This window comes from Cebus imitator, unplaced genomic scaffold, assembly GCF_001604975.1.
Source record: "Cebus imitator isolate Cc_AM_T3 unplaced genomic scaffold, Cebus_imitator-1.0 Scaffold1, whole genome shotgun sequence".
NCBI lineage: Eukaryota > Metazoa > Chordata > Mammalia > Primates > Cebidae > Cebus > Cebus imitator.
The window spans coordinates 16,819,589-16,832,882 of NW_016107316.1; the positions used below are offsets into that span (position 1 = coordinate 16,819,589).

At 53.0% G+C, this 13,294-nt stretch overlaps 1 protein-coding gene across 4 annotated transcripts in view; it reads right to left on the reverse strand.

Moving 5' to 3' along the window:
- DNMT3A (DNA methyltransferase 3 alpha) overlaps positions 1-13,294 on the reverse strand; it is a 113,916-nt gene that overhangs the window by 63,085 nt on the left and 37,537 nt on the right. For all 4 annotated transcript variants that reach the window (XM_017527076.1, XM_017527092.2, XM_017527073.2 and 1 more), the window contains exon 3: positions 8,382-8,486. In XM_017527076.1, the coding sequence (XP_017382565.1) occupies positions 8,382-8,486 (105 nt within the window). The remainder of the gene's footprint in view (positions 1-8,381; positions 8,487-13,294) is intronic.

Sequence of the window (13,294 nt, forward strand, 5' to 3'; positions counted from 1 at the left end):
GAGACGGGGTTTCACCATGTTGACCAGGATGGTCTCGATCTCTTGACCTCGTGATCCACCCACCTCGGCCTCCCAAAGTGCTAGGATTACAGGCTCGAGCCACCGCACCCGGCCTTAAGTAAATCTCTTTTGAAGTGACTTCTATTTTCAATCTCTGCCATCCCTAGGGTGATGGGTTTGGTAAGAAAGGAACCCACCTTGGAAAACAGTGCTGTCTTTTCCGTGCTTCATTTCCCTTTCTGAAATGTCTGATGGGTGTCTTCCCTCCACCCCCCAGCTGTGCTGTACTCAGCCCGCTGCACCCAACATGATTTCATAGCCTTAATCACGTCCTCTCTTAGCCTTTGTCTTTGCAGACTGGAGAGTCCTAATCTCTTTAGTCTGTCCTCTCTTGGCAGCCTTGCCTTCCCCTTGATCAATTTAGTGCCCTTCTCTGGAGGTTTTCCAGCTCGCTTATGTCTTTCCTGAGGTGGAAGAACCAAAATGCACAAAATTCTCTAGGTGGGGATGACGAAAGAAAACCCATGTCAACAGCTCTGCTGGGAGGCGTGTGCCGGCGCATACCTGCGCGTACCTCCAACGGCAGGAGCAAGGGAGGTGCAGCCCGGACCCTAGAAAAGCTCCTGGGGTCCCAGGAAGGCCACAAAGTCCAGGACCTGCAGGAATGAATGACTCGCTGAAGGTGGCCCTGGGATGTGGAGGGATGGAAATAAACAGATGGATTATTTTTGAAAAAAAAAAAAAAAAAAAGGATATTCTGAGATGCTACTTAATTGCTCCCCGAATAAGACCAGCTACATAAGGTGGCCTTGACAGGGACCCCTGCCCCATCTGCTCCCTTCCAGAAGCCTCATCTCTGACAACAATGCTGACCTGACACTGTCCCTGCCGTGTCATCACTGGGGCCTCCTTTTACGCCTTTCCCTCCAGCATCCCCAGGGCCAGCAGCATATGCTTGGCCAATCCTGCCCCCTCACTGCCACCTCCCACAGGCCCTGGGCCTTCGCTGGCACCCCTGCCCCTCCACCTCCCAGCACGCGCTCATGCTCGGGGATGAATGCCATGCTCACGGGTGCCAGAGCCAGTTTCCCAAACACGACTCCTGTCACGTCATCTCCTCCTCCTCACAACCTTCCAGATAACACATTTTTCAGAGAGGATGAAGAGTAAAAGCCCTTCAGGCTGCCTGCAAACTACCTTTCCAACCAAGACTGAAAACATTTTTCTTCTTGCTTTGAGACAGGGTTTTGTCCTGTCGCCCAGCTGGAATGTAGTGGCACAGTTACGGCTCACTGAAACCTCACTCTCCAGCCTCAAGAGATCCTCCTGCCTCAGCCTCCCAAGTAGCTGCAACCACAGGCATACCACCATACCCAGCTACTATTATTATATAATTATACATATGTTATTTACTTTTTGAGACAGAGCCTCCCTCTGTCATCCAGGCTGGAGTGCAGTGGAGCAATCTTGGCTCACTGTAATCTCCGCCTGCCTGGGTTCAAGTAATTCTCATGCCTCAGCCTCCCAGGCAGCTGGGACCACAGGTATGTGCTACTATGTTCGGCTAACTTTTTTGTATTGTTAGTAGAGACAGGGTTTTGCCATGTTGGCCAGGCTGGTCTCTAATTCCTGGCCTCAATTGATCTGCCTGCCTTGGCCTCCTAAAGTGGTGGGATTACAGGTGTGAGCCATCGTGCCCGGCCCCATAAACATTTTTCAATGAATCCCCAGTCACCTCAGCCAGGCCTGCGCCTGTGTGTTCACAGTCCCTGCCTTTGGGCCTCCCCACACCCGCCCCGCCCTGCATGCCTTCCTTCCTCCACACCCAGCTCAGCAAGGTCCTGGGGTGGGGGGTGCTTCTCACTTTCCTCTTGACTTCTCCAAATGTCACCTCCTTTCTAAGGCCCAAGTCGAGCCCTGTGTCCTCCATCTTTCCTGGCTTCCCAGCATTCTTAGGAGTCCCACAGCACTTGAAGTCCCCGCCACGGGCTAGGCCTTTCCATGTGGGACTGCAGTAGCTGGGCATCAGTTTTACTGCTCAGCAGTGGAGCGGGTGGGTAGAGCTGCCAGGAACAGTTCATAACCATCGGCTCTGCCCCCGAGCAGTGTACCAGCCTGTCTTCCTCACGCCTTCCAAAACACGAGGAGACTGGGTAGGCAGTAGCGTGTACTGATGCAGACCCGCAGGAAGAAAAGTCACCTCTAGAGGCAGGTCAGGGGCTACAGCCCAGGAGTGGGAGACACGATGTCAAGAAGTTGTGTGCAGAAAAGCAAGGGCACCACGTCACGGAGCTGAGGGGCAAAGGGTTAGCCCAGGAGCGGCTCTGATCTGGAAACAAGCAGGGGAGCTGAGCTCTGTCTTAACTTGGAGAAGAATCAAAGGTCCTGTTCTGCTGGAAAGCTAGCAAGTACGGCAAACCTCCGACAGCTGCCATAAGCTGTACCCAGCTGACTTCTGCTGCAGCAGGACGGTCCCCTAACTTCCCCGTTTATAACCCAAGTCATTTTCTCTGAAGCGGTGCAGTTTGCCCTCCTGGACTGGCTCACTACTGTGCTGTGTTGGAGGGTCAGCTCTAACACCAGCTTGGGCTCAGCTGAGCTCAGCACCAGTGCCCAGCTCCTCCTTCTGTTCCCTCCCATTCTGGGTTATTCTTAGGAGGTGACCTCAGAGTGCTCCCTCTGAGCAAAAATAACCCTGGAGGAAGTTGGCGGGTATAAATCGTCAATGAATAAATACGCATCGCTAGTAAACAGGGGATGGAGGCTGGCAGGGCCGCTCAACCCCCAGGGCCTGGTGGGTAGGGGCAAAAACTCTCCCTCCAGGGCTCCAACCAGAACCATCCACGAAGGACAAAGGCCTCCGCAGGACTGTCTGAGCTGGTGACCAGGCAGGAACCAGCCTCAGACACCCACACTTGTCACCCTGCTACATCCTGGGCGGCTGCCCATTCCTCCCCACCTCACACCCACACGTGGGCTCAGCCCCATGCGCCCACCCCCGCCTCCCCATCAGGGGAACTGGCCAGCCCGCAGGCCCTGGCCCAGGTGCCAGCTCCCTTCCTAAGCCCCGCCCCGCCCTGCAGCTGACTTCCTGTTTCCTGTTGCCGGCTCTGACTGCAGCATCCTGGCTCTCTGGCCAGTGCTGCAGACAACTAGGCTGTTGCCGTTTTGAAGCAGGCGCACCTCTTCGCCCTCAGACCCCCGCAGCCTTTGGCACTTACACACGGGCTCCCTGCTATTTGTGTCAATCATGCTCTTCAGTTATATTTTCTTTGTGTGCTTTTTGGACCAGTTCTACACACTTTTTCCAGCAGTCCTGCATTCACATATTAACTTAAAGAGAACCTCTGGGTAGGTACCCAGGAGCCAAACTGCATGGCTCCAGGAATAAGGAGGAAAGAGCACCATGGGCTTTGCAGTTGAGAGACGTGACGTCCAAGTCCTGATCATCCTCTCTGAACCTCAGTCTCTTCTGAATGTGGGGATGATAATGAAGATGGACCCCAACTACCTCACACAGGTTTGTTGGCATCAAATAAGGTAATCCCTGTAAAAGGCCTTTGAAGGCAGTAACACGCTGTGTAACCAAGAGCCTTTATTGCTAGTCTCTGTCTTCAGTGAGGCAGGCAAACTCATTGTGGCACAGCTCAGTGACTACGCAATGGCGGTGCATTTTCAAACTGTCGGGGATGAAAGTGCAAGCTTTGGTTTCAGATTTTTAAATTCTCAATGCGCTGAGAAATGATACGGTTGTAAAATACAAAATCACAGCACGTGGATGTGGCAACATTATCACATGCACATAAAATCTTCTGAATAGTTATACTCAGTTCTGTACTGACAAGTAACAACCAGCACTACTCAAAGTGAGGTCTGCAGACCACTGCAGTCCACGCGGGTGATCGGTGGCTTGTAATTTGTCTTTATCCATTCTTTTTTTCTTTTTTTTTTTTTTTTGACAGAGTCTCACTCTGTCGCCCAGGCTGTAGTGCAATGGTGCGATCTTGGCTCACTGCAACCTCCGCTTCCTGGGTTCAAGTGATTCTCCTGCCTCAGCCTCCTCAGTAGCTGGGATTACAGGTGTGCACCACTACACTCAGCTCATTTGTGTACTTTGAGATGGGGTTTCACCATGCTGGCCAGGCTGGTCTCGAACTCCTGACCTTGTGATCCACCTGCCTTGGCCTCCCAAAGTGCTAGGATTACAGGCGTGAGCCACCGCGCCCGGCCATCAGTAGTTCATTTTTATTAATTTTAGAAACAGTTCAAGAAGGGAGAGGAAAGGCCAGGTGCAGTGGCTCATGCCCATAGTCCCAGCACTTTGGGAGGCTGAGGTGGGTGGAGTTTCTCCACGTTGGTCAGGCTAGTCAGGAGTTCGAAACTAGCATGACCAACATGGAGAAACTCCATCTCTACTAAAAAAACAAAATTAGCCAGGCGTGGTGGCGCATGCCTGCAATCCCAGCTACTGGGGAGGCTGAGGCAGGAGAATCGCTTGAACCTGGGAGGCAGAGGTTGCGATGAGCAGAGATCATGCCATTGCACTATAGCCTGGGCAACAAGAGGGAAACTCTGTATAAAAAAAAAAAAAAAAAAAGAGGCCAGTGTCAGTCACAGTGACTGAACCGAGCCTCATTTTCAGGCTGGGTTCTGCTGGGCTGCAGTGCTGGGACGGGTGGAGAGAAGGCAGGCTTCGGAGCAGTGGAAGGGGAGGGCAGGGGAATGGCTGGTGTGTTTAGGGAGCAGTGAGAGGGTGAGGTTTCTATGGCCAAAGGGGTAGCATCAGGCATAGCAAGGGAAGGGGTGGTCAGATGGTGAGGGGCTGGAATCCAGATCCTGTCCCCTAAGAAATGGAGTCCCAGGGGTTCCTGTAGAAAGACATGCTGGTGCTACATGTACTGTGATTATGTGTGACCTCCTCTCTGCAGCACACATGACTGAAATAGAAGACGTCTTCCTCTGGGGGCTTCCCACACATGGTCGGTGCTCAGGAAGTGGAAAGTGTTTGTCATGAAGGGAGCACACTGGCCTGGGCATGCGGGGGGCAGGTGGAGTCTGGTTTGGGCAAGGGCAATGCCGGGGGCAGAAGGCACCCAGGGACAGATGCCTCTTGAGGGCCACGACAGACAGTCCTTGAGGGCAAAAGGAAGAGAGAGCCCAGGATTTCTCGGGCTTGGGGCTGGGACCTGGTGAGGACGCTAGTGGGTGTACCTGACCCTCCCTGTCCAGGGCCGGCTGTGGAAGCCAACAGCCTCCAGCCAGGGTTTCATCTCTTACTTCCCAGTCCCCATCCCCCATCACACCTGTCAGGACCTGAGGCAAGCTCCCTCCCCAGGCTTAGCTGGATGACACACTCAGCTGCTTTAAAGCTCCCTGGCAAATCTATTCCCACGGCCACAGATGCAGCAGGTCCTCAGAAGCCCTCTCTGCTGTGCTCCTACAGGGGAGGGGAAGAGGCCAGGACCAACACCTGCGTCCACAGGGCTAAGCCCCGGCTGCAGCAGGAATCCCCCGACGTGGGTTTCCAGGGAGGGCCGTGCTGGCCTCTGTCCTCAGGGTCAGTCTCTCTTGGTTCCTCCAGTGTGCAAGGAGTCCCCAACAGCTGACTCCCCAGTCAGCTTCACCTTCCCCACGCTCCTGCTCACCCTGGGCCTCTCCTGAGAGGCCAGGCAGCTGCAGGTATGACCCAGGACTCGGGCTAGAACACATCCAGACCATAATGGGCACAGGATGGGTCCCACCTCCCAGGACTGCTGAGAGGCTGATGCTGGGCCCCCACCCCTCAGGCCTGCACCCCAGCCTGGTGGACCCTGGGCCCTGCAGTGGAACAGGTTTTTACACAGCCAGCTCTGCACATTTTTTTTTTTTTTTTTTTTTGAGACAGAATCTTGCTCTGTCACCCAGGCCGGAGTGCAATGGCACAATCTTGGCTCACTGCAACCTCCGCCTCCTGGGTTCAAGTGATTCTTCTGCCTCAGCCTCCTGAGTAGCTGAGACTACAAGTGTGAGCCACCATGCCTGACTAATTTTGGTATTTTTAGTAGAGGCAGGGTTTCACCATACTGGTCAGGCTGGTCTTAAACTCCTAACCTCATGATCTGCCTGTCTTGGCCTCCCAAAGTGCTGAGATAACAGGTGTGAGCCATTGTGCCCAGCCTTTGGACTGTTTTGCTGTTTGTAAAGAGCCCCAGGAGGTAGACAGGGCAGGTTTTCCTGGCAGCCATATTTTACCAATGAGGAAGCAGCCCAGAGAGGTTGGGTGACCTGCTCAAGGACACATGGCTGGGAAGCATTAGATCAAGGTGCTATTCTTCCGTCAAACTATAGTTGCCGTGGCCTCCTGAAAGGGAAAGGTTTGGCCAGGCAGGAGCAGTCCTGACCTTTGCTGAGGCCCCTTAGTACATGCACCATTTCATTCTCACAGGGGCAAGAGATTTTTTTAAGGGGAACCTGAGGTTCAGTCAGCAGCTGTTCAAGGCTATACAGGTAGCCAGTGGTGGAGTCAGAATTTGAACTCAGGTCTCTTGGACCCCAAAGACAATGTTTTTCCTTCTACACTGCAGCCTGCTCCAGATCCAGGGATGTATGACCGCCGGCCCCTCTCCCCTCACTCGGCTGTGCCCCTCCTCTCTGTCATTGTCCAGGTGATGTACCCATAACTCCTGTCCCTGACTTCCTTGTACCTTCTTACCCAAGAGCTTCATTCTACCTCTCAGCAACGTGGCTGCCCTGTGATTCCAGAGATTCACAAAGATGAGTCTAAGGGTTGCTGGGTCTTTATTTGCTACAGGTGGTGGCTCTTGTCCCCAGAAACTGGATGGGGACAGGCAGATCGCAGGTTGCCAAGCCTCAGGAGAGGGGCAGGGCACGCTGCAGATGTGGAGTCACCAGTGTGCTCTGACTCCAGCCTGGCTCCCCTCCCACACCTTCTCCATCAAGGCGCCCTGCAGGTAGAGGAGCGTGCAGGGGCCCCGGGAATCTGGAGTCCGCTGCCAGCCAGAAAGTCCTCCAAAATCCCATTTTCTCTTTCAATACCATGTGAATTTTTCGTTCCAGGCCATAAAATATCCATGTTTGCTTTAATATTAAAATGTTTAAAATTACTTACCAGTTAAATGACTTCACTCCGGCCCCACCGCCCTCCAAATCTTCGGCAGAATTGGCAGTGGGGCACTGCATTATCCAGCAGGTTTCTACACCCACCTCCAGGAACCCACCGCCTGCCTCTACCATCCCATTTCACTTCAGTCACCTTCACCCCAGCTCTCTACCCCAAGGGAGCAAGGCTCCAGGCCTGCTGAGAACATTTCCTTGAAGGGCTGAGCAACAAATCCAGAGCCTCTGACTCCCCCTTACCTTCTTGCTCCAAGTTTACCATTCTCAGCTGGAAGGGGCTAAAAGAAAGGAACCAGCTGTCTCTGGTTCTGGCAAATAATGACTGCTCCACGTCTAGTGAGTTTAAGGCATAAGCCACTCAGGCTCCTACAGCCCAGGGGCCTTGTTCTCCAGAGCTGTCCCCAAGCCTTAGTGGCACTGGCCCCCAGAAGCCTGGAGCTGGGCTTGGCCCTACCACCTACTCCCCTGCAGGACTTCCTTCACCAGACCCCTGATCCTCCTGCTCTCTCAAGGCCTCCTCAGCCTGCATCTCCTCACTCCCATTTGATCAGACTCCCAGGCCTCAGTTCCCTTCCTCCTCCAGGTGGGGGCTGAGACCCAGGGTGAGAGTGTGGCAGTGAAGCGCCTGCAGAGTCGGGCCAGGGAGATCTTGGTCCAGCCTGGGATTCTGGCAGGCCCTCTTGCTTCCCTTCCAGAGGGAGGCCAGGAGTCAGGGGCCTGGGTCAAGTCTCAGGCCCAAGACCCACCAGCCAAGTCCCCTGGCCCCTCAGGGCTTCCAGGTCTGCATGTAGAAAAACGCCTGTAATCCCAGCACTTTGGGAGGCCAAGGCAGGTGGATCACGAGGTCAGGAGTTCAAGACTATCCTGACCAACATGGTGAAACCCCATCTTTATAAAAAACATGAAAAAAATTAGCCGGGCATGGTGGCACGCATCTGTAATACTAGCTACTCAGGAGGCTGAGGCAGGAGAATCGCTTGAACCCGGGAGGCGGAGGTTGCAGTGAGCCAAGATTGCACCACTGCACTCCCGTCTGGGCGATAGAGCAAGACTCCATCTCGAAAAAAACAAACAAAAAGAAAATAGGGAAATGAGGGTGGGATAAGAATGGGGTATACGAAGCAGTTCTGCAGCTGGAGGGGTACACGCCATCACCTGGTCTTAAACGTCCCCAGGTCCCTGCAGGACACACATCACTGGCATCAAGTGCCCAGGCACACGTGTGTGGCGTGTGTGCACAGGAGGGTGTAGGATGCGCCACTCACCGGGGGGTGCTTGCGCTTCCTCCCAGGCCGCCCCACCTTCCGGGCCGTGGTGCTGGGCTCTTGGCGCTCCTCCTTGCCACGAGGCTCCTCCTGCTCCTCTCCATCCTGCAGGCACAGACACAGCCTGTGAGGCCAGAGGTGGATCCAAGCAGTGCATCATTCCAGGGCTGTCCGGGGCTGGCCTGGCCTCCCTTCCAGCCCCAGCCTCCTCCTGTCCCACCAGCCACACTTCCAGGGCTGTGTAATATGCCCCCCTCCAACTCCCCTCCTGCCTGGTGAAGCTTGAGTCACCCCTCAGAGCCCCATTTAAAATACATCCTTGGCCAGGCACAGTGGCTCACACCTGTAATCCCAGCACTATGACAAGCCTAAGCAGGAGGATCACTTGAGGCCAGGAGTTCGAGACCAGCCTGGGCAACATAGTGAGACTTCATCTCTACAAAAAAAAAAACCCCACACCCATATATATGCATATATAAATAATAATCCTTGGGGAGAACTTCAGGACAGACCCTGTGCCCGAGCAGAAGGCATCTCTCCCTCTTTATGATCACAGTTTCTGAACCACAAAATCATAACACAAGCTCTGATAAAGGATTTGTTTGAGTTAAAAGTTTATTCGTCTGAGAAAGTTTTTGTTCACAGGTACAAATTACATTTGTGATCTACTTAATGAATCACCTTTATTGAAAATAAAATCAAGTGAAAAGAAATATTAAGCAATATCTATTTGAAGTCCATGAGATACTTATGAGGAAAGTGGAAAGTGGAGCACTGTACAGCCATGAACACCCCTGCCAGGTGGAGCTGGCACCGCACATGCCTGCCAGCCTGCAGGAGGGTCGCGGGGACTGAATCTCAGCTCCAGTCCATCTCTGTGCTCACTGAGTTTGGGTGAATGTTTTGTTTGTTTTGCTCCCCACCCCTCGCATGACACCTGTGCAAGGCTGGGCCCTGATGTGCTTGTCTCCTGGGGCACAGAGACATAAACCTAGAAAGTCCTGCCTCACTACTCCCTCCTGGCCACAAACCACCCACAAGTCCCTTCTGACTCAACCAGGCTCTGGCATGACTAATCACCAGCAGAAATGATACTCGGGAAGGAGGGAGAATGCGGCCCTGACCCTGCAGAGGGAACACAGGCTGTTCTTCACATCCTTCACCATGTCAGGAGCCCAAGACGGCTTTGGGGCCCTCCCTGGGGAGGGCGCCAACCCAGGGTGCTGCCAGCAGCACAGACGGAGAAGGGGGTCCACAGCTTTCCCGGAGACCTGAGTACCATGGCCCTTGACGTCCTACTTAACTTTCATTTTCTGTGATTGCAAAATACCTTGTGGTTTGCCACATTAATTTTTAGATGATAATGGGGCACACAAATGGAAACCCACTGTGACCAGCTGTAGACGTGAGACCAGCGGGAAGAACGTCCCTGGTCCCTCCGTCCATCCTCCAGCTGAGCCATGTCCTCGGGGCAGACCATCACGGCTCAAGCTCTGTGAGGCCTCCAAAGACATGCACATGGCAGGGGAACAGAGGTGCCCAGTCTTGGCACAGGTGGGGGCCACAGTCAAGCTGCAGAGAGGCAGAGCTCATATAAGAGATGGAGACAATGCTCGGAGGCACAGAAGAGAACCCTGGTATGCTGTGGGAGCAAGGAAGGGGAGAGCTGCAACGCCAGAGCCCAGAGCTGTCAGAGAAAGACACTGAGGATGAGGAGGTTCGGCTAGCGTCAGAACAGCTGACCTCCAAGGGCACTGTCACTAAGCTGTGCAGAATAACATGGCAGTGAGGGTTGGAGAAGGGCCAAAGAGGACAATTTAAGGAGCACAGTGGAGGAAGCATCTGGAAAGGAAGCCAGGGGACAGGGGAGCCCCATGCCGTCTTGGAGGGAGAGGCCAGCCCTGGGACCGGAGATCCTTCAGGGGCTCTTTTCAGGAAAGCACAGCAGAGGGGTGGTGAGGGCAGAAAGGCCGTGGGAAGAGGAGCCAACTGGCAGGAGCCTTCAAGAGGGCTCGGCGTGCCCAAGGGTGCATGCCCCATGGGAGGCCAGGCCTGCTGCTTCTACATCATCTTCTGAAGATGCCCCACATAAGAAAGGATCACACAGAGAGAACGCATTGCCAGTGCAGCTTAGTATTTGTGAAGGTTCTGATTGGATCTACACAACTGCTAAGAATTTCAGGCAGAGGCGAGGCTTCAGATCCAATTCAACTGGTGCCAAATGGGCACCATTTGATCAGCATTTGTAAAATCATCAGGGGTCATGTGAGGTCATAGAAAGAGCAAAGTGGGTCTGAGCCCAGCTTGTCCATTTCCTAGTTACAGGAGCAGCCTCTTGGAGCCTCAGTTTCCTCATCAGTAAAATGGGGGTATGAAGGTGCCCATCCTGTCTGCTTCTCGGGGTTTTGAGAAGACAGCTGCACAAAGGGTTTATCCCTTTGTCTGTTTTGTTTACTGCTGAAGCCCCTGAGCCTAGGACAGATTCTGGAAAAACTCCTACTGCCCATAAATTCTGGGCTTTAAACTATTTCTTTAACAAGCTGCATTTGTGACAGAGGGATTCATTTGACTTTCTTTTATTCTGAATTAATCAGAGATGTGAAAGTCAACCAGAGCTTCTGATCAGCGAAAGGGAACCACAGTTACTACACAGCAATGACCTAAAAATAAAGACGCTTGACATTTCACGATGGGCACTGGCTTCCACTGGGCATGTGGAGAAAGCCTTTGGGGGCCCTGACAGGCCACCCCTCTGCCATATGCAGCCCTGCTGACATCTCTCACCTACACCACATGTGCTGAGCCTATAGGTGCTTGGCACATATTTTTTCCCCTACTGGATTCAATTCAGTGCAACCCAGCCCAGGAGGAAGGGGTGGACCCCGGGGCCAGGCCACCTCTCCAGGTCCTGACAGGTCCAGAGAGGGTGGGGAGGGCAGGGGTGCTCTGTGTACCCCACACCTGGTACAAGGTGCTCTATGGCTGGCCCAGCATTCAGGCCCCATGTGCCTCTGGGTGGTACTTGGAGTCTCCATGAGAGCCAGGTCTCAACTCCTGGCCTTTGCCCTTGACATTTGGCTCTAAGAGCAGCGATGTTGAAAGCACGTTCTCTCCCGCCAACTCTTCCGTGATGGAGTCTTAGGGCAGAGTGGGAAGCGATGCTTCTGCTCTGGGCCTGCCTGAGGTCTCCTTGTGGAGGGAGGGGACTGACACGCAGAGAAGGGTGAGCAGATGGCTCAGGCCATGCCCCTCAACGGTTCCAAGGAAGTGTAGCAAGTGGTTCATTCTCGCATCTGTCATGGGGTCTGTTTTATTCCATATCTTTGCTGATGGGTTGAGCAAAGGAATGTAAAATATGCTTATCAAATCTGTAAGTAGCCCTGAATTAGGAGGTGTTGCTAATACTCTGAAAGAAAAGAATCTGATACGTGGTGACATGGAACAGCTGAAAAACAGTAACACGGTTCTCGGGAATCGATTTGAGCCCAGGTTGGTTTCCTCATCTGTCAAGCCAGGGGACTGAATTTGTCCACACTTCCAGTGGGGAGAGGAGGGGGCGGAAATTCCAGACATGCAGGCTTTGGAGAGGGCAGAGCCGAGCTGGGAGTTTCGCTCTGCTCTTTGCTTAGGAGTAACCTCCAGCTCTTTGGCCTCCCTGAGTCTTGCTTCCCTCATCTATCAAATGGGATGATACCTACTTCACAGTGATGTTATAAGAATTAAATAAGGTGATGTAGCAAAAGCTGACATGTGAGAGTCACTCAAGAACTGCTACCTTCCCCCGCTCTACACATCCGGATTCGTACTTCACTCCCACTCCATCCTTCCCATCCTCCTCCCCGCCTCATGCAAATCCCAGCACGCAGCCCACCAAATGCAGGAATCCCTCACTACCATGCACAGCCCAACATCTGGCGGGGCTCCTGCTGCAAGGTATGTGGAAATACCAGGGCTCTGGGAGCTTTCCAAAATGCAAAGCTGATTATGACACTCTGCAGAGCTTAAACCCTTGCCACGGGAGTTCCCGGGGGCCAGGAGGATCCAGCCAAGCTCCTTAGCTCATGTGCAGGATGGTCCCCAGGATTTGGCTGGATCGCCTTGGTCTCCCTCTCCACATCATGGTCCCAACAGATAGCACCAAGGGTGAGGCAAACAGCTTCCAGCCTCAGACCCTGGGCAGACTGTTCCTTCTGCCCATACCAACTTCCCATCAGGTTTATCAGCAAACTGTTACCCAACATTCCAGCCTCGTATCCTAGATTCCCTGTCCCTAGCCCTGCCCCCCAATCTCTTACCTAGACTGAGCTGAAAGACACTTCCTCTCCTATAGTTCCCCTACCCAGCACGGCAGTGGTCAGCTCCTTGAGGGAAGTGTCAGTGTCTGATTCATGGTGGCATCCAGAATGCCTAGAGCAATGCCTGTAGTCCAAGGCAGGCATTTGATGAATGACTGTCATGGAGTAGGTGCTTGACATGAGTCCATCGATGCAAACAGAGGCACACACACAAATCCACAAACCCGTACAAATACAACTGTGTACGAGGCTCCAGTGCCTCTCGGATTTTTCGATTCTAGATTAGGAAACAAGAGGACTAAAACATCCCTTCTAGACTTAAACATAATTGTCACTTTGCATTTGTGTCATTCTTTGCAGCTTTCAAAGCACCTTCAGATTTGGTGGCCTGTTAGATTAGGTGGTTCCTCTCTCTAAACTTCTGAGGCTATGATCTGACCTACATTTCAACACTGCTCACTGGATGGATTATTTTAAGCCATATACAACGTCTCATTCTGATGCGCAGGGCGACGATGATAATAATCTCTCACATTTGGATCGTACATGGTAATTAACAAAGCATCTTCACATATGTTATTTCATTTTATTCTTTTTTTTTTTTTTTTTTTTTTTTTT